The sequence below is a fragment of the Sceloporus occidentalis genome, unplaced genomic scaffold, assembly GCF_023333645.1.
Source record: "Sceloporus occidentalis isolate IW3139 unplaced genomic scaffold, rSceOcc1.0.p SCAF_2, whole genome shotgun sequence".
In the NCBI taxonomy this organism is placed as follows: Eukaryota; Metazoa; Chordata; class Lepidosauria; order Squamata; family Phrynosomatidae; genus Sceloporus; species Sceloporus occidentalis.
Window position 1 is genome coordinate 852981 of NW_028316982.1, and position 21114 is coordinate 874094.

General features: G+C 46.7%; 1 protein-coding gene across 2 annotated transcripts in view; it reads left to right on the forward strand.

The window, feature by feature from the left end:
• Positions 1 to 21114, forward strand: part of ECE2 (endothelin converting enzyme 2) — a 69883-nt gene that overhangs the window by 36059 nt on the left and 12710 nt on the right. For both annotated transcript variants that reach the window (XM_089508541.1, XM_089508540.1), the window contains exons 8-12: positions 6511 to 6699; positions 14257 to 14399; positions 16219 to 16333; positions 18534 to 18644; positions 19627 to 19725. In XM_089508541.1, the coding sequence (XP_089364667.1) occupies positions 6511 to 6699; positions 14257 to 14399; positions 16219 to 16333; positions 18534 to 18644; positions 19627 to 19725 (657 nt within the window). The remainder of the gene's footprint in view (positions 1 to 6510; positions 6700 to 14256; positions 14400 to 16218; positions 16334 to 18533; positions 18645 to 19626; positions 19726 to 21114) is intronic.

The following is a 21114-nucleotide window of genomic DNA, read 5'->3' on the forward strand; positions in this document are numbered from 1 at the left end:
CTCTGCTTAAGCCCCATGGCTTCTCTGACTGAGTCTATCCATCTGGTGTGTGCCCTCCTCTCTTTCTTCTCCCCTTCACCTTTCCTAGGAGTTTATCACACGGGAGGCATCCCTGCAGAAAAGGGATTTAAAATGGGATTTAAACCCTCCCCCCAAAAAAAACCCTAAGACGACATGCAAAAGCACAATTGATTTTTAGACACATGGGAGTTAACGCAACATTAAACCAACTAAAATGTCGACAAAACAACAAATCCCAGGAGCTGTAGGATGGTGCCATGACCGTTAAGGCGGTGTCAAACTGCATTATTTCTGCAGTGTAGATGCACCCTGATAGAACAATTCCATTTACTTCCAGTATGTTTCCTTGTATAAGCTCTTTCTGGCTTAAGAGCTAGGTATTGAAAGGAAATCCTTCTAGACATTCAAGTCTGGATCTTGAAATCATTGCAAGTTAAGTAGGTGGAAAGCAGGCCTTTTCTCTTTGTAGAACAGCCTTTCCAGCTGAGTTTGTTCAAAATCAATGATTTCGGCACCAGATGAAAACAAGTCTTGTTTACTTAGGTTTTTAACGGAACTGCGATGGTGATGCTTTACGCTGCTGCTGATTTTCCTCCCTAATTCTGCAGGCTTTTATGGGTGTTCCACCTGGTTTTTACACAGGTTTCTGCTGCTTTTATCATTGAGCTTTATTGTTCCGTTGTTTCATTAGTGTGTACTTTACGGTGTGTGGCTTTCATTATCTAGAAGCTGCCTTGCGCATGTTTGTTAAATGGAAAGATGGAATATAAATACCTTAAGGAAAGAACTAAATGCTTTTGAGCCGGTCTTAGGAGCCACCAGAGGCTAAAAAGCCCTGCTTTAAATATACAGAGAAATGAAAAGCAGACATTCTCAGGAGAATTTGGCTTCCGTTCCAAAGAGAGAACTGCAGCATAATGAAAGAGACCAGACCAAGGTGAAGGAGAGCAGATAAGAGCATGAAGGCCAAAGGAGATCTGAGCCTCATCCCTTTGCTACTGCAATGGCTTACTAAAGACCAGAGCAAGGGGAGAGTGATAGTGATGTAACTGCTGGGCTGTTCCAATGCTCTTGCTTTCTCTGTGTTTCAAGGTACCACTTTCTCATTGTGAAGAGGCAAACCTATGGGAAGGTAGGAGAGGGAGCAGCAGTTTGCTTTTGCCTAAACTTACGGAAAAGGCCAGGATGCCATTCTTTCCTCTGCCCACTCTTGAGCCTGCATCCACACTGGAGGAAGAACCCGATTTGGCACTGCTTTTCAGCATCCTGGCTCAAGGCTATGGAATTCTGGGAGTTGGAGTTTGTTGTGGTCCCAGAGCGGAGCAGAGCTTAAGGAAGGAAGGCCTCACAACAAACTCCAACTCCCAGAATTCCATAGCCTTGAGCCAGGATTCTGGAAAGCAGTGCCAAACCGGGTTCTTCCTCCAGTGTGGATGCAGCCTGAGAAAGTTAAATACAAACCACTTTTGCATTTTGAACTCAGTTTGCAGCAATGGAAGTAAGCTGCAGACAAAGCAGGAAGGTAAGAGGCGATATGCCCTGTTTTGCCCTTGGGAGGCTAGCCAGACTCCCAACCTGAAGGCTCAGCATCATAAACAGGGAGAGGGAGAGAGAGTTCAGCCTCACCAGCGTGTCTCTGGAGAAGCAGTGGTCATCTGATCCAGGACAGGGCCTTTAGGAGTCAGTACAGCTGGCCCTATGCATCCACAGATTGTTTACCCATGGATTCAACCATCCATAGAATCATCAAATCATAGAGTTGGAAGAGACCTGAATGGCCCTCCAGTCCAACCCCCTTCTGCCATGCAGGAACTCTCCATCAAAGCATCCCTGACAGATGGCCATCCAGCCTCTGATCAAAGGCCTCCAAGGCAGGAGACTCCACCAGTCTCTGAGGGAGTGTGGTCCACTTTTGACCAGCTCTTATGATCAGGAGATTCTTTTGAATGTTGAGGTGGAATCTCGTTTCCTGCAGTATGAATCCATTGCTCCGCATCCTATTCTCTGGAGCAGCAGAAAACAAGCTTGCTCCATCTTCAACAAGGCATCCCTTCAAATACCTAAACAGGGTGATCATATCACCTCTTAACTGTCACCTTTGCAGGCTAAACATACCCAACTCCCTAAGTCTTTACTCATAAAGTAGCCTTTCCAGACCCTACACCCTTCCCAACCCTTTCAGATTAACATGGAAATCACTCCTCATATACCCCACTAACTTCCATGCCAGCATTCTCTGAAGATGCCAATGAAACATCAGGAATAAACTCTTCCAGAACACGGCCTCATTGCCCCAAAAGCCCACAAGAAAATATGAATGCTATTAAGGCCTTAGGCTTCACATTAAAAATTGTCACGCTCATCTCCACCACCATTACCTATGTCTGCACTTCTGAAGCTCTCTGTAGTAGAGGACCAGCAGTGTTTTTCTTCTCACTCTGCCAGGGAGTGGTACTATCTTTGTGCCTTTCTTTCCTGGAAATTCAATATGGATCAGCAGTCAATGCATGGCCTGGCACCGGTCCACAGACCACCACTTCGAGTAGCACTGATCTATAGAGTGTTTCCCAGAGCTTGGACATATCTAGCTAAACATCATGGCTTATATGTAATTTGTTCCTTTCTCCAGTACCAAAGGTATAGCTGTCTTGCTTTACCTTATGAAACAGTTGGCCTTTGGTATCTATGGATTCTTTATCCACGGATTCAAGCATCCATGGCTTGAAAATATTTTTAAAAAACATAAATTCCTAAAAGCAAACCTTGATTTTGCCATTTTCTGTATGGGACACCATTTCACTTTGGCACTATATTAAATAGGACTTGAGTAGCCACTGATTTTAGTATCCATGGGGAGTCTTTGAGCCGAACCTCAGCAGATACCAAGGGCCCACTGTAGTACCTTGTTGTTGTTGTTGTTGTTGTTGTTGTTGTTGTTGTTGTGTGGCTTCAAATCCTTCCTGACTTATAGTGACCCTAAGGTGAAACTATTACAGGGTTTTCTGGGGCTGAGAGTATGTGACCCACCTAAGGTCACCCAGTGGGTTTCCATGGCTGAGTTGGGAATTGAACCCTGGTCTCCAGAGTCATAGTCCTATGCACAAACCACTGCACCACATTGCCTGTTATGCCCTGTTATGAGTGTTCAGGCAACATGTTGGGTGGGAGGGACGTATGTTCATACCACAGACTAGTGGCTTGTAGCATTCAGATTTGTTTAAGCAGCCCCAAAGCAATGACTTTTGTAACTTTTGAGAAGCAAGCAAGCAAGCAAGCAAAGATTTACTTTTATAAATGGTAATTGCAGTGGTAAGTAACTACTTCCTTGGTCCTCAGAACTATAACTGCAACCAATTACTTCTGAAAAATAACTTCTCAAGCTCTAGGGCTCTGAAGTGCTTCAAGCAATGCACCATACATTTTCTAATTGCAATTTTTACAACAACTCTGTAAGATTGGTCAGTATTGAGCCACTGTGGGAACCAGGATGCTGGACCGACATCAGTCTGATCCGGCCATTGGAGTGATCTTCGCCTTGGACCCATTTTGCAGTTTTAGAAGGGAAGACCTCAGGCTAACCTGTGGCTAACATTCCTTTGTCCCTTCAAGAATCATGCCCAGCGGCCTGTCTGCACTGGCACATTGGCTCCAGAGATGGCAGAGCTCTTGGAAGGGCTAGCCCGCCTCCCCAAAAGGGCTCACAGTTTTCGTCTGGACCAGCGGCATCCGTAGGGTTGGCGTCACCTAGTGCCATAACTCATGGTGTCGTACACATACCCCATTGACCTCCCACATCCCAAATACTCATAGAATTGTAATTTCTATATATCACTGAATGTAATGACAATAGTCGTGTCATAAACAAGTAGCAAAATTAAAACCATACCTTTAAATCACAATATCATATGCACAGCCTACATGTATTTACATGCACATAGTATTGTGTGGTTCAAGTGAAAATTTGGTAAGATGTGATGCTTTTTAAAGATTTTTTTAAAATTACATTTTTCTCTAGTGTTTTAAAGGGATGCAGGTGAGCGCCAGAGTCTGTTTCTGCCAAAAGCCAGGTGCCTGGAGAGCAGTGGTGTCACCCGCTCCTTAGGGGTCATCTGGTGAGACCCTCACCCCCCTCACACCTTCCATATGGAGACCCCTGGTCTGGACTCGAGGGGTGTTCAATCCAAGGAGTTTGGCCATGGAAGCCTCTGGCATTTCAGGCCCCAGGGTCTTCATTTTGTAAGTGTTTCTCCATTGGCCTCGCTGGTTCCTTGGCCTCTGTGTCCCAGGAGTATCACTAGCGGGATGCGGACTGTACTGGGTGACACCTTGAAGGGGAAGTGTCACTTGGTGCGCTAGTGGGAAGGGGCAGCCTTCCGGGTCTGGCAGCTCTGTTGGCTGAGTGGCAAAGCCCTGGTGGCACTGGGCTTCAATGCCTGTAATGCAGCCATTCACTCACAAACCACAAAATTGCAAGTTCAATCCCAGCAAGAGGCTCAGGGTCAACCCAGCCTGGCATCCTTTGGAGGTTGCTAAAATGAGCCTTAGCTTGTTAGGGGCAACTGGCTTACAAATTGTAAACTGCTTAGGGAGTGCTTAGTTCTGTTCAGTATGAAGTGGTATATAAATGTAGCTGTTATTGCTATTGCTACTGCTATTTCTCTGTGTGAATCCCTCCTGGCCCTTATGGGGGAAAGACATTGGTGGATCCCATCCGCTGGCAGAAGGACAAGACTTGATGGAAGAAGGCTCCTGCCATAGAGCAGCTGCCGCACCACCCTTTTTGCATCCCTTGGCAATGACAACCAAGTGCAGGCATCTCTCTCTTGTGTGAGGTGTTGGGGTCTCTCCCAGAATCTTAGAGTTGGAAGAGGCCTCAAGGGCCATCCAGTCCAACCCCATTCTGCCATGCAGGGGTGACGCAGGGGTTAAATGCCTGTGCTGCAGCCACAAGGTTGGGAGTTCAATACCAGTCAGGGGCTCAGGCTCCTTCCAGCCTTGCATCCTTCTGCAGGTCGCTAAAATGAGTACCCAGCTTGTTGGGGGCAATGTCCGGGAAAGCAGCCAAGAATGCTGATAGAGAAACTGCTCATGGAGGCTGGTGCAGTTTTAATGCAAAGCAAAGTCCGTGTGAACAAAATAAGATTAAAGCAAAGCACCTTGGTACAAACCAAGAGTCCAGCCAGAGAACAGTCAAGCAGTCCAAGGTTAACCTGATGAGTCAGATTAACACGGAGTCCAAAGGCCAAGGGTCCCAGATAGTCAAGGCGAGAAAACAGTCCGAGCGTCAAGGGTTCAGAGTCAGAGATGGCAAAACATCAGGAAGAAAATCTTCTAGAACATGGCCACATAGCCCGAAAAACCCACAGAAAATCAAACGCAGATAATCTCTGACAACTGGCTTGGTGTCCTTTGGCTGTTCATCTCAGCAGCTCTCCTGAGCTCAGCTGTTTGCTGATTAATTGGTGTTTTTCATGAAGCCTCCTGAAACGCCGCAAGCATGCCCTTTCAGCTCTTTGCTGGTTGAAGGTAGGTATGCTCTCTTCATCCTCTTCCAAGCCTTGAAAGCTCTGCTGCCAGGAGGCTTGGTTGCTGAGCCTCCTTGGAAGCCACAGGCTCTGCTTGAGCTGGCAGGGCTCAAGACTTAGTTCCTGGCCTGGGCTCTCTACTGCCCACCGGTCAAGAGAGTCTTCTCCCTTTTCCAGCCGCTCAGCACCTCCGCTGGATCCTGGAATGGCTGTTGAAGAGCGGCAGAGGGATGGGTTAAAAAACGATCTGCACCGGGGGTCAAGTATACTAAGCTCTCCACTGCTGTCTGTGCCCATGTCACGGCTGGGTGGCAGGCTGGGCTGGAACTCTAAGCTATTCACTTCGGTCCAAGCCAGAACTTTCAGATAACAACAACAACAACAACAACAACAACAATTTCACTTCTATGCTACCTTTCTCCCCAAAAGGGACCCAAGGAGGCTCACAGATCACAACAACAGCAACACTATAATCCTCCTTTCTGTGTACTACAACACTCACAAACTCACCAATGGCTATTGGCTAGGACTTGAGACCATTGCAGGCAGTGGCTGAAAGTAAGCCATTCACTTCAGTCCAAGCCAGAGCTTCCTATTTATTTATTTATTTATTTATTTCACATCTATGTTGCCTTTCTTCCAAAAAGGGACACAAAGCTGCTCACAAACAGCAACAACAACACTAATATGCCCCCCCCCCCTTTTCCTTTGGATACAGCACCCAGAAGCTCACCAATCACCATGGCCATTGGCTGGGATGGTCTGGAGGGTTTTTGGAGTTGTGATCCAAAAAAGGGACTTTCCCAAGTTTTGGCTCATGCCTTGTTCTTTCTTTGGCCATTCTGAGGAGGAGAGCATGCCTTGGGATGAGAGTGGTATATATGCGCATGTAGGGTGTTGTTTGCTGCCCTAGGATGCCTGAAATGCCCCAAACTCACTCCAATGCTTTGCCTTGGTGTGGCAGGTGCTGGCTGCCTACTTGGATTACATGGTGGAGCTGGGGATGCTCCTTGGCGGAGCCAGAGCGTCCACAGAAGAACAGATGCAGCAAGTGCTGGAGCTGGAGATCCAGCTGGCCAACCTCACCGTCCCTCAAGACGAGCGCCGGGACGACGAGAAGATCTACCACAAGCTGAACATTGCGGAGCTGCAGGTGGGCCCTGGCTGGGCATGGCCAGTGGTGGGCCTGGGAGTGGGGTCGGGTGTCCAGGAGGGGCATTGGGATCTGTTTGGGGTTTGGATTAGGTCCTGCTGGATGAAAGAGATGGGCTCCTTTGGAAATCAGGAACATATTGCTTGCAATCCTTCAACTGAACAGAGGTGTCATGTAAGCCTTATCCTTACCTGGAGCCCTCCAGTTGTGTCAGGCTACAGTTCCTATCATCCACCATCACTGTGCTGTGGACCATGGGGGTCATACCCTGACACATCTTGATGACCTAAGTTGAGGAAGGCTTCCCAGGGGTATGTGAATGTCCATCTACTGGGGAAAAGACACACTGATATTACTGCATCTGACTGTGCGGTGCTACACAAATGGATTTTGTGGTTGTGATGGAGCTTCTGGCTAGGCTTGCTATTTTGCCACAGAGGAGTCAGTGGGACTTAAGGAAGGAAGAGCAGATGTATGGGGGAGATAGGAAGACTGGAGTTTCAGGCCTGAAAAGGCAAAAGACCAGAAGGAAGGGAGGAAGGACAAAGGAAAGAGAGAATGCGGAGGACAGGGGTCATCATTGAAAGCTGTTTTCCTCAGCCTGACACTCTTCAAAGGTGTTGGACTGTAGCTCCCATTATCCCCAGCCAGTATGGCCATTGCAGGGCATGAGATGGTCAAGAGCAAGGGTGGGAACTGTGGGGTCCTGCAGGTGTTGCTGGACTGCAACTCCCAATAGCCCTAGCCGCTGGCATAGATGATGGTAAGGGATGCCGGAAGCTGTGGTTGAACTGTATCTGGAGGGCCTTACAGTTTCCTTGACTAGAGGACCAAGGAGCCAAGAATGGGAGCCTGAATGGGGAAAGACAGCTATGAACAAGGACAGACAGAGAGAGCGCAGGTGCTTCCAGGAAGAAGGCCAGCATTCACAAATGGATTTGAAATAGGCAAATTTTGGATGGCAGAAACCACAGATTGTTTCCTGAGCATCATCCGGAGGTTGGCTGTCGCACTGGACCAGCTGCAGAGGGGAATGATGCCAATGATGGCCGGGGATGATTTCAATTTGAAAATTAGTTTAGATCAGGATAATAAGGCAGAGGACAATGAGGTAGGAGGCAAAAGAATAATAAGGACAGGGAAAGGGAGAATTGGGTTGGCTGAGGGGAGGCTAAGCAGTCATCCTAGAAAGGCTTTGTGCCACTAGCTTCATGCTGCCACCAGCTTCTTTCTTTCAGTTAGTCTCAAAGGTGCTACTGGTTTCACAGCCTAACATGGCTATATCTTTGAACTGTACCACCATGATCAGTATAAGGCACCTTCCTTTCTTCCAGCAGCATCTCTCCCCCCTTTCTCCTTCTCCTTCTTCATCCCTGCTTTGTGCAGTTCCCTAAACTGAGAACTGGCTTGCTTTGGTTGTATAAGCCGAAATGCAGGCACCCTGCCTCCCTTGATTAGGATTCCATCCATGGCACCATTCATGCGCTGCGAATGCCAGCCGCCCAGGAGCCTGGCAGAGCAGCATCCCAATCAGCCTGGAGCTGCAGCTGGGATGCCAAGGCCAGCCTCTGGGCTGAGAGCAGGCAGCAAAGACCCTTCTGAAGGCAACAAGGCATCGCCTCTTTCCCTCCATTTCTCTTTCTTTCTGTCCCCCCCCCCCTCTCTCTCTCTCACACACACACACTCACACACACCCCTTGGGGACCATGGCTTCCCAAACTAGTCTGTCTATGTTGCAAGGTGATGCTGGGAAGCCACGCCAAATTGGATTCCCAGCCTCATTGATTCTCTGTACGTGGTTCACTGGTCTTGTGAATGGAGCACTATGGTGTGCATAATCCTGTGAATCAGCCTGTGGCTCATGTTCAAGCCCTTGTTGTTGTTATATGCTTTCACATTGACTTCAGCATATGGTGACTTAGGGGTTTATCACACAAAGGAGTGAGATAAATCATGTAATTATGGAAAAATCACTTAATTACACAAAATGATTTCACACAACTTTGCACAAAATCCGCTATTAAAGTGGCCACAATGAAGCATTAATGCACATCTTTTTACTTTTGGGATTTCAGCAACAATGCATTTCCAATATTGCTTTATTTGCTTGTGGTAATCATTCAGGCAATTACCATATTTGCTTTATTTGCAGGATGCTTTAAACGCGCTTTAATCTCTCTTTAATGCCGACATTAGCCCCAGTGTGATAAACTCCTTAGGGCTGCCATAAGCCGGAAATGACTTGAAGGCACACAGCAACAACTAAGAGATTTTTTTTACCTTAAAATAGACTCCAGATGGGCTAAAGCTCCTGCAAAATACAACAATTTTGCTTCCACATACCCCCCCCCAACCTAAAACCATCCAAAATCTGCCTAAAATGAGTGATGTAATGTGACTTCAGGCACATTGATCTGCACCATCGGAGAACATGGTGGAAAATGTCCCCTCCTGCATTTTGTAGCTACATGTCCCTGATGCACCTCAAAACAAGGGGAAAGCTCAAATGTACAAAACTGCCCAGTAATATCAGCAGAGACACTATCAAGCTGTCTCAGCACCAAACAATCTCTTGGAAAGAACATTCCCCCCTCCTATACACACACACACACTCTGAATAAATGAGGAGGACGGAGGGAGATGACCTGGGAGAAATGATGCTTTCTGGCAAGACGCTTGTCCATCTTTTCCAAGAACCAAGGTCAGAGCCAGCCAGGGGCATCCCAGGACAAGTGCTTTTGCAGGAGCGGAAAGAGGCTTCATGGCTGGTCCCAGAGGTGTTTCTCTTTGCTCGCCGGAGGAAGGCGGCTCAAGATGAATCATCGAATAATAGAATCTCCTGTTAATTTGCTTTTTTCTTTGGGGTGGGGATGGTTTGGAAGAACCTGGCTCCCTTCTTGCTGACTCACACAACCACCTTTCCCCAAATGACTTCTCTGCAGAAGCAAAAGCGATAATGAAGGCTGAGCATCTACGCTTGTTGCAAGCTCTGGTGTAAATGTGCAAAATGGACATCGGTGGTTTTACGTTGATTGCTTTCAAAAAGAGAGGGAGGGTGGTCCAAGCTCTTGCAAATGGCTTGGGAAATGCCAATATGAACGTGAACACAGTGGGCCCTTGGTATCCGCTGAGGTTTCGTTCCAGGATTCCAAAATGTCCCTCATGACATTCTTGCAAACAAGATAGGAAAATGTCAGTTAGGCAATGCAACCGTTACCTGGATTTGCAACTGGCTGACCAGTTGAACCCAAAGGGTGCTCAGCAATGGCTCCTTTTCATCCTAGAGAGAAGTGACCAGTGGAGTGTCCGGTGGAGTTCTCTCCGGGACCCAATTTGCTATTCAAAATCTTTTTAAATGAAAGAATAGAGGCCATGCTTATCAAATTTGCAGATGACACCAAATAGGAAGAGTAGCAAATACCTCAGAGGACAAGATCAAAATTCAAAATGACCTCAGTAGACCGGAAAGCTGAGCCAAAGCTAACAAAATGAATTTCAACACGGAGAAATGTAAGGCAGTGGACTTAGGACATAAAAATGAAATGCACAGATATAGGATCATGGGGGACACCTGGCTTAAGGAGAGTTATACGTGTGAAAGGGATCTAGGAGTCCTAGTAGACCACAAGTTGAACCTGAGTCAATTTTGTTGCCCAGAACCGAACACAGGATTTTCCAGGTGAGCCTGACCAAAGCAGGATAGAGGGGCACTATTACTTCCCTTGATCTAGAGACCTTCTATTGATGCAGCCTAGAATCGCCCTGCATATCCACGGAGATTTTATCCATGGATTCAAGCATCCACAGCTTCACAATATTAAAAAAATATATACAAATTCCAAAAAGCCAGCCTTGATTTTGCCATTCTATAGAAGGGACACCATTTTACTATGCCACCGTATTTAATGGGACTTGAGCATGCATGGATTTTGGTATCAGTGAGGGGCCCTGGAACCAAAACCCAGCAGATAAGAAGGGCCCTCTGTCTGTCTGTCGGCAGCAAAATGTCAGCCCTAGCTGTGAGTAACACCTATTCAAGTGTAAAAACCCACCTGCAAAAATATTTCAACTGGTTTATGCACTTCCAGGTTGGTTTGCAAACAAAACTGTGAAAGGTCTGGAAACCATGTCTTAGGTTGCTTGGTATGTTTGGCCTGGAGAAGAGGAGGTTAAGAGATGATATGACAGCCCTGTTTAAGGATTTGAAGGGAAGTCATCTTGAGAATGGAGCAAGCTCGTTTTCTGCTGCTCCAGAGAATGGGACCCAATGGAGCAATGGATGCAAACTACAGGAAAAGAGGTTTCACCTAAACTTTTGGAAGAAATTGTTGGTGGTAAGAGCTGTTCAACAGTCGAATACGCTGATTCCTTGGAGTGTGGCGGAGTCTCCTTCTTTGGAGGCTTTTAAACAGAGGCTGGATGTTTTGCTTGCATTGTGTATTCCTGCTTGGCGGGGGCTGGACCGGATGGCCCTTGAGGGTCCCTTCCAACTCCATACTGCTGTGACTCAGTCAGTCCTTCACCTTCTCATGCTCCCTCCTGCACCAAACAGCTGCACTGAGATCCTCCTGACCTTTTCCTCCACTTGCCCCTCCTGGCTCAGCCTTCATCTTCTCCAATGTCGGATCTCCCAGCAATACAGCAAGGAGAGCAGCATCCTTCCTGGTCCATCGGTTGCCAGGTGATACGTCACCATGGCAACAGGGAGGCAAGTGCAATCTTGGGTGGTACTTCAGGATGGAGAGTCCAGGGGGCATCCTGCGCTGGATGGGGCTGGATTTAGTCTCTGGGAAAGAGGACCTTGTAGTGGGGGGTTTCTGGATAGCAACACTTGACGGCCTCCTTGTCAGCGAGGCAATGAGTCCGCTCCTGGTTTTAGCCCGAACTTCAACAAAAGGACAGTCCAGGGCGCTACATTCTAATCCCCAACAGGTTCAAAAGCTTCTATTGCTCCTGTAAAGTTTGGACTAAAATCCAGAGAGGTTTAGCAACCCCACTTGAGAGCGCCAGTGTAGACTAGAACTTTGGAGACCAGGGTTCGAATCCCTGCTCCACCATGGAAACCCAATGGGTGACTTTGGACGAGTCACACTCTCTCAGCCTCAGGGGAAGGCAATGGCAAACCTCCTCCCAACAAACCTTGTCAATAAAACCCATGATAGGCTCAGCTTTGGGTTGCTATAAGTTCAAAATGTCTTGAAGGCACACAATAACAAACAATTTGAGATTGCAACCACCATTTTTTCTGGATCAAGGGGAAGTCAGGGAAGAGGAGAGAGGCTGCATCTGCTCTGCAGAATTAATGCAGTTTGACACCACTTTAACAGCCATGGCTCATTGCTGTGGAATCCTGGGATTTGTAGTTTATTGTGGCACCAGTGCTCTCTGATAGTGAACGCTAAACAGTTCACAAAACTACAAATCCAAGAATTCCAGAGCATTGAGCCATGGACATTTAAAGCAGTATCAAACTGCATTATTTCTGCAGTGAAGAGGCAGCATTCGTGGTCATACTCCCAACATTTAACTCATGATGGCTTAGCCCTACAGTTTGTCTTGTATGCAAGGACTTGTGGCTAAGACCTACAAAAGGGTTGCTTTGGAGAAACAGAGCATGTGCAGAGTATTTTCCTCTCACTGGACAACTAGATCCATAGCTAGATATGGTATATTATAGTGCACCAAAATGTTGCAAACTTGCAAGCTTTTGCCCTTTCCAGAACTGTACATCAGGCAGAATATTAAGCAAAACAAATGGTTGGGAAGCGGAGGAGAGAAAGTAGGTTCTGGTACTGAAATCACAATGTCTGTTTTCTGTTGCAGTCTTACAATGATGGGAGTAGATCACTGCAGGCTCCATTGGATTAAGAAGAACAAAACAAACTCAGAGTTTGGAAGCATCTTTCAAACTGACAGATTTATTTCAGCAGAAGAGTTTCTGCGTAGAACTGGCTTGTAATCTACAGAAGCTCCTGCTAAAATAAATCCCTTTGGCCATAAAGGTGCCACAGGACTCTTCATTAGTTTGCTAGAGCAGATCACACAGCTGTCCTTTGGCCAATTGGATCCGGGGCTCTTCCAGGCGCTCTGCGCATCTCCGCTTGCAGCAGAGCCATTTCAGAGACAAATGGCTAGTCCTCCATTCAGTACATATATACACACAGACTCCAGCAATGACTTGTATCTGCCTCCTGTCTTCAGTTGGAGTTTAGCAAACCAGGGCTGAATCTGCAATGTAGAAATAATGCCGTTTGACACTGCTTTATGCCATAGTTCCATGTTACTGATTTCTGGCATTTGTAGTTTGCTGTGGCCAGATCTCTCTGTCACAGAAGACTAAATATCTCACAAAAAATACAGTTCCCAGAATTCCATAGCACTGAGTCATGACAGGTAAAGTAGAATCATAGAGTAGGAAGAGACCTCAAGGGCCCTGATCCAGTCCAAGCCCCTTCTTCTGCCATGCAGGAACTCTCAGTCAAAGCATTCCCATTGACAGATGGCCACCCAGCCTCTGTTTAAAGACTTCCAAAGAAGGAGGCTCACTGACACTCCGAGGGAGAGTAAAAAAGGCCTTACTCTCAGGAAGTTCCTCCTAATGTTGAGGTGGAATCCCTTTTCTTGTAGCTTGCATCCATTGTTCTGGATCCTATTCTCTGGAGCAGCAGAAAACAAGCTTGCTCCCTCCTCAGTATGACATCCCTCCAAACATTTAAACAGGGCTCTCATATCACTTCTTAACCTTCTCTTCTGTTGGCTCTCCTCAGTGTATTGCAGGTGTGCAGTGACAAAAACGAACATAAACTAGGCCCAAACAGAGGTGCCAATGTTCAGCACTGTCTGAGATGCTTGACCTCAACAGTACTCACACACAGCTGAGTGCAAAAGCACAACCCAGTATGCAGTATTGCAGTATTTGGCAACATGGCACTGACCAACCTGAAATGAGGCACAGACACAGTTGACTTCTTCCAAAGTCCTTGGAGGCTTTTATCTTCCTGTTGCAATATGTACAATATATACAACAAAAGCTCTGACTTCTGTCAACATACATTTGTCTGATGTATTTACCATCCGCTCTCTCCAAACTAACACAGCAACTCCTCCTCTACCCAATCCACTATCCTCTGCTCTAGGTTTCAGAGGCCTTGTATACGTGACTAACAACTAAGGGTTGACACCTGGTGTTCCTCACCATTTGCAGCCATAGAATTATTTTATAACTTCTTAAAGGGACATTTTACCCAACATCTTCTCCAGGCTAAACATCCCCAGCTCCCTAAGTCTCTCCTCAGAGGGCTTCGTGGTTTCCAGACCATTTTGGTCACCTTCCTCTGGACACGCTCCAGTTTGTAGTCAATCTGGATTATTTCTGCAGTGCAGATAAGTAGTAGCATCAAAGAGGATTATTTCTGAAGTGCGAATGAGGCCCAAGAAGGCTTCCTCTGTTTCTGGAATGACTGCATGACACCACCGTCTTTGGGCAAGCGTTGGCCTTTATTTCCCCTTTGCAAAAGCAAGGCATGCGTCCTGTGAGTCTGTCCTTGTCTTCCGCAGGTGCTTGCCCCTGCCATTGACTGGCTGGACTTCGTCTCCTCCTTCCTTTCGCCGCTGGAGCTGTCGGAGGCTGAGCCGGTGGTGGTTTATGGCAAGGAGTACTTGGAGCAAGTGTCCCAGCTCATCAACAACAGCGACAGAAGGTACCAGGGCAAAGGCATCTCTGGCCATGGGCTCTGCCATGACCTGGGCCAGGGGCAACACTATGGGGCTGCGGGGCGGTTGACCACAATGGACGACCACCAAAGAGGGGCGACCCCCAGCTGCTCCCCAAACATCTGCTTTTGGGCAGAAACACTTGCATCCCCTTAAAATGCTGGAGCTCAGCAGAAGAGGCGGTGAGAGTGGCTTAGGAGGTGCAGAAAAGAGAGGCCACCGCTTTAAAAAACCACTTTTAACATTTAATGTTTTAAAATTATTTTTAAAGTTTTCTTTAAAACAATCTTGCTCTTTCACTTGAACCACATGAAACTATGTACGGTGGGCCCTTAGTATCAGCTGGAGTAGATACCACCCCCCAGTAGATACCAAACTCCATGGATGCTGAAGTCCCATTCAATATAAGGGCATAGTAAAATGGATAAAGTGGCAAGATCAAGGTTTGCGTTTTGAAATTCATATATTTTTCAAACATTTCCAAGCCCTGGATGCTTGCATCTGTGGATATGGAGGGCTGAGCATACATGTAAATATGTTTAGGCTGTGCGCATGACAATATGTATGCTATTGAATGCATGAGACATCTCCAAGACTCTGGTCCTCCACTGCTCTCTGCTCAGGCCCTCCAAATCCCTGTGGCCTTCCTCTCTTTCTACTACCTTCTACCTTTCCCAGCATTATTGTTTTTCCTAGTGATCCATGCCTTCTCCTGATGCGGCCAAAGTACGAGAGCCTCTGTTTAGTCATCTTGGCTTCCAAGGAAAGCCAAGGACCCATCTGCTTGATCTTGATCTGCTCCAGGACCCATTGGTTTGTCCTTCTGGCTGCTGTTCTTGGGATCCTCAAAACTCTCCTCCAGCCCCACATTATCTCAGATGCATGGATCTCCTTCTTATCTGCCTTCTCCATGGTCTCACATTCATAGATGGTGACGGGGAATACAAGGGTCTGGACAATTGTAAATTTGGTTCTCGGTTGTATCTCTCTTTTGTTATCGACTGCAGTTTCAAACCTGCAGAGCTAAGAGCTTTTCCATGTTTCCCTTCCCAGATGAGCCTCTCAGTCGCCCACATTGACTGCCCTGTCTTGCCTCTTTTAATCATTTTAACAACGTTGTTTTATTGTTTACAATGATGATTTATTGGTTGGGGGGTGGGCAGGTTTCTGGGACAATGTCTTTTGTTGTGTTTCAGTGTTTTAATGTTGTTAGCCACCTCGATCTTAATGGAGAGGTGGGATATTATTATTATTATTATTATTATTATTATTATTCATTCAGTAATAGCTGTGGGGTTTAAATCTTGGTTTGCTCAGTTAGAAAGACTTTATCAAGCTTGATTTACAGTCATAAACACTCATGCAGTGAACATTTAAGGCAAAACCTGTAGAAAAATGCTGCCTTAACACTGTGTTAATGTGGCTTGACACCATTTTAACTGCTGTGGCCCCATCCTACAGAATCTGGGGTTTGTTGTTTTGTGAGTCACCAGGACTTTTTTTGGCTGAGAAGGTGAAACGTCTTGCAAACTACAAATCCCAGGATTCCATAGGATGCATCTGCAGCACTTATAAGTAGTGTCTAACTGCATTATTTCTGCAGTGTAGACGCAGCCTGGGTCTGAGACATGCTGATGTGCGGCTGTATAAGAATCTAGGTATAGAGTTGTGGTTGCTCATAGACCCCACAACTAAATAAGGAGCTGGGAAAGTATGTGAGTCTTTGAGGGTGAGGATTTGGGGTTGCCCATGCTCCACTGGTGACAGAGCTTGGCTTTTAACATGGTCCTGTTCTTTCCTATGTAGCGTCTTGAACAATTATATCATTTGGAACCTGGTTCAGAAAATGGCCTCCAGCCTGGACCAGCGGTTTGAGACAGCCCAGGAGAAGCTCTTGGAGACCCTTTATGGGACCAAGAAGGTGAGCAATGGCCCTCGGGGAATAAGGTCCAGGGCAGAGCGTCCTTCTCCTGAGCTGCAGCCTCTGCCTTTCTGGCTGCTTGGGCTGCTTGAAAAGTAGCTCCACTTCATTTGGTCTGAGTCTGTGCTCTTGGGCTATTTCATCATCATCATCATCATCATCATCATCATCATCATCATCATCATCTCATCATCATCATCATCATCCACACCATCATCTTCCAATGGAGTCTTTAGCTAACTCCCTTCTATACCTAAACCAAACGCGTGTGCCAAAGCACCTGTGGCTGCATTTTGCACACATCCATCTTATCACACTCATAAGAACATAAGCAGAGCTTATAAACGTTATTTCTTGTATGTCGTAACCATACAAGAATGGTTATGGAAATTATATGGCTATATGCAGACAGATGAACTAGCACAACTCCTAAGGAGAAAGGTTTCCAGTAAATTTAGACGTTTATCAGACGGGGGAAATCGTGCAAAAATGGGGGTTTAAATTGGAAAAACCTCATGATTTTCCCAGGAGGCCATTGTAAAACTAATGTTAACCTGAATGGAAAGTGAAGGGAAAGCAGACAAAAGCCACTCCTTTTCACTTTTGGAAAATCCTGCAAGTAAAAAGGAGCAGCTTTTGTTGACTTTCCGTTTGGATGAACATGTTAAACGACGACATCTTTGAAAATCACCTGCTTTTGCGAGTTTGTTTCTACCTTTTAATCCCATTTTCGCATGGGATTTCCCCCGTGTGATAAACCCCATAGACTAGACTGGGACCCACAAATAACAAACCTGAATAGAGAAGGAGGTCCAACCTTCAAAACAGGATTGAACTGAAATAATTAATAATGTAAATCAAGGGCTGTATGAGCAAAAGGAGACGTTCCCATAAATATGGAGCCTGTTTAAGAAGGAAGAATAGGATTGGACTCCGAGGAAAGAGTAAGCAAAATAAAAAGCAATCAATTACAAATTCAGGATTAAACCTTAATGATAAAACAGTCAAAAGATGGGTGAATGGAGTAGAACAACATAGATTAAAACACCTAAAACCATTTAAACGTGTAAACATAGGTACATTAAAATCATCCAACATAAAATTAGCAACACGCCAATTTAAAATCAACTGGATATTATTACTATTATAGTTATATTTATGTGTATCCCGCTCTTTTCCCAGAACTGGGGCCCAGAGCGGCTTCCCAACATGAACAAACCGGACAAGGAAAAAGAGAGAAAAGATAAAAACATAGAAAAAAGGACATTAAAAGGGAATTAAACTATTACAATATTATTAACCCAGATTCTAAATAACTGGGCAAGTCTGCTGGAAGATATAGGTCTTTGATACTGTTTTCAATGCAAACAGCATGTTTCGCTCTCGAATCTTTCACGGCCGGTCATTCCACAATTTGGAGGTGGCTGAAGAAAAGGTTCTCTGGCTGACCATTGCCAGTCCAGTCCTGGCTGACCAGAGTAAATGTCCACCACAGGACCGGAATGTAAAAGGCGGATCCTATGGGAGGAAGACATCCTATAGGTAGCCTGGACACAAGCCATGCAGGGTTGTTGGGTGTGCTTTGATTGAGAGTTCCTGCATGGCAGGAGAATGGGGTTGGACTGGATCAGGGCCCTTTTGGGGGTCTCTTCCAACATCTATGATTCTAAAGGTAATATCCAACGCTTTGTACCTTCCCCAGAAACTAACTGGCAGACATTGGAATGGTTTTAATATTTACTCATAGAAGGAGTCGCCTTCCTTGGAGGCTGTCTTTAAGCAGAGGCTGGATGGCCGTCTGTCTCAGAGGATGCTTCAATGGAGAGTTCCTGCACGGCAGAAGAAGGGGGTTGGACGGGATCAGGGCCCTTCTTGGGGTCTCTTCCAACTCAATGATTCTGTGATTCTAGGACTGGTGTGCTATGATCACTCCAGCGATCAATCTGGCTGCCATGTTTTGAAGTTTCCAAAATCGATCCAAAGGTAGCCCAACGCAGAGTGCTTTGCGAAAGCCCTGCCTTGATGCTCCCAGCATGTGCGCCTTTGTTAATTTACTAATTGTGTCAGTAGCCCTAGTGGGCCACTGCCTTTACAAAGCAGCGTCTTCCCCTACTTACACCCCTGTAAGCGTAGGAACAATACTTTGGGACCATGCTCCGCTTTGGATCTCACGCTTGTTTCTCTTTCCTTTTCCTTGGAGTCCTGCACCCCTCGCTGGCAAACCTGCATCTCCAACACAGACGACACTTTGGGCTTTGCCCTCGGGTCCTTGTTCGTAAAAGCCACCTTCGACAGACACAGCAAGAAGATCGTGAGTATCCCCTGCAAAGTCTGACAGCCTCCCTCTGCGCATTGCCTTCTCCCAGGCTGATGCCGGCTCCCATGCGCTCTGTGCGCACTTCCTTGGGAATATTTGCCTTTTTTTGTTGTTGTTAATGGAAAGAATAGTTGAAAATATTCATGAAATGGTTGAAAAACATGCTTCTTGCGTGTCAAGAAACCCTGATGAGAAGATTCCCAAACTGACAAGAAACTTCACGGTTTGGGACTTATTTTGTGTAAAGTTTGCGTTTGGTTGTTTTGCGCAGAAAACAGCATTTTCGGTGCAGAAACACTGCTTCCTAGACAGAAAATGCTCTAGAATTCTATTCCAAATCCCTTCTATAGCAGGCCGTCATCGGGTTAAGTAAGGGATTTGGCGCAGGGGGCACCTGCGCCATTTCCCTCACCACCTTAAACAGCTCTGCTGGACGGGACTCTGCAGACGCAATACGTGCAGAGGAGAAGGCTCTCTTCGCTGCACGTATTGCCTCCCGATAGGAATGAAGAAAGTTCCTATGGCGAGTTCTGTCGGATAAGAGTCGAGTCTTCCGCCACCTGCGCTCTAGCTGTCGTCCAAACCGCTTCATTTTCCTCAGCTCTGGCATGAACCAGGGCCTCCGATTTGGGGTGGGATGGCAAGGGCGCTTGGGAGCGATCGTGTCGATAGCCCTGGTAAGATCGGTGTTCCAGGTATTGACCAGAGCATCGACAGGATCACCGGCATTCCCAACCATTAAACCCTCTAAGGCTGTCTGGAATCCAATGGGCTCCATCAGCCTTCGAGGGCGGACCATTCTAATGGGTCCGCCACCCCCGGTGGGGCAGATAGGCTTAAGCCACCCTTTTCCTCCCCTTCTCTTCCCTTCATGCGATGTAAAACCGTTTATATCTACTTCACCTGATATTGGGAATGGGGTGAAGAGTGAAAGCAGTGATGCTAATCTTTATTCTTCTTGCACCTTTGCTTCCAGGCTGAGGACATGATCACTGAGATACGCACAGCCTTTGAGGAGTCCTTGGACCAGCTGGACTGGATGGATGAGAAGACAAGGCAAGCGGCTAAAGAGAAGGTGACCATGGCCTTGTCTGCACTGGCCACAGTAGTCCAGCGGGGAGCATGGAGTGCCCTGGTCCCACAGTGGCCCCAACCGGCCCCATTACCTGGCCTTCAGTGCCCATGCTGAGGCAGCCATCTCCATGCGCATCCCACCGAGCAACCGGGCGTGTCTGCCATCGCCGTGGGTCACTTGAGGATAGTGGAGGCAGCGCACTGGGACTGGCAAAGGGCCACATGAGCCCCTTGGGTCACAGGTTGTACACATCCCTAGCACAGGTGTTTTCAGATCACATGCCAAAATGGTGAAGGGTCTGGAAACCATGCCTTATGCAGAGAGACATAGGGAGCTGGGGATGTTTAGCCTGGAGAAGAGAAGGTTAAGAGGGGATATGATGTAGCCTTGTTTAAGTATTTGAAGGATCTCCTACTGAGGATGGAGCAAGCATGTTTTCTGATGCTCCAGAGAATAGGACCCGGAACAATGGATGCAAGCTATAGGAAAGGAAATTCCACCTCAACATTAGGAGGAACTTCCTGCTGGTGAGATCTGTTAGATAGTGGAATAAGATGCCTTGGAAAGTGGTGGTTTCCCTCTTTGGAGATTTTTAAACAGAAGCTGGATGGCCATCTGTCAGCAATGCTTTGATTGTGAATTCCTGCATGGCAGAAGGGGGTTGGGTTGGATCAGGGCCCTTGGGGCCTCTTCCAACTCTACGATTCTATGACTGATCGACCTGGGTATGTTTAGCCTGGAGAAGAGACAAATAAGAGGTGATATGATAGTAGCCCTGTTTAAATATTTGAAGGGGTGTCACATTGAAGAGGGAGCAAGCTTGTTTTCTGCTGCTCCAGAGAACAGGACAAGGAGCAATGGATGCAAGCTACAGGAAAAGAGATTCCACCTAAACTTTAGGAGGAGCTTCCTGACAGAAAGGGCTGTTTGACAGAAGATAAATTCCCAGCTGCCATTCACCAACTTTATCCAAATCTCCTTAAACATTCCACCAATCAGTATTCTCTCCAACATTTTTTTCCTTGCTCCCAACAGCTCCTTACCTTATACTGCATGCCTGCGTCATATGTGGGCGTACTATATGTGGCTTTCAGCTTATGCTGAAAGCCACGCAATGAAGAGGAAATGGTATGTGCGCCTGCGACGCCAGCACTACACCGCACCACGTGCACAAGCCCCATTAGTTTCAGTGGGGCTCAAGCACATGAGGAACTTGCCTTACGCAGCGGGGTCTGAAACGGATCCTCACATAAAGCAAGAGCGCACTGTACTTTAATATACAACCAATAAATTCAGTGTTTCCAAGGAGGAGTCCATGCCATCACAGTGTAAGACCTGCTCTGTTTATCACTGACTTGCACATGATCTCCTGCATGGCTTCTTCTCCCC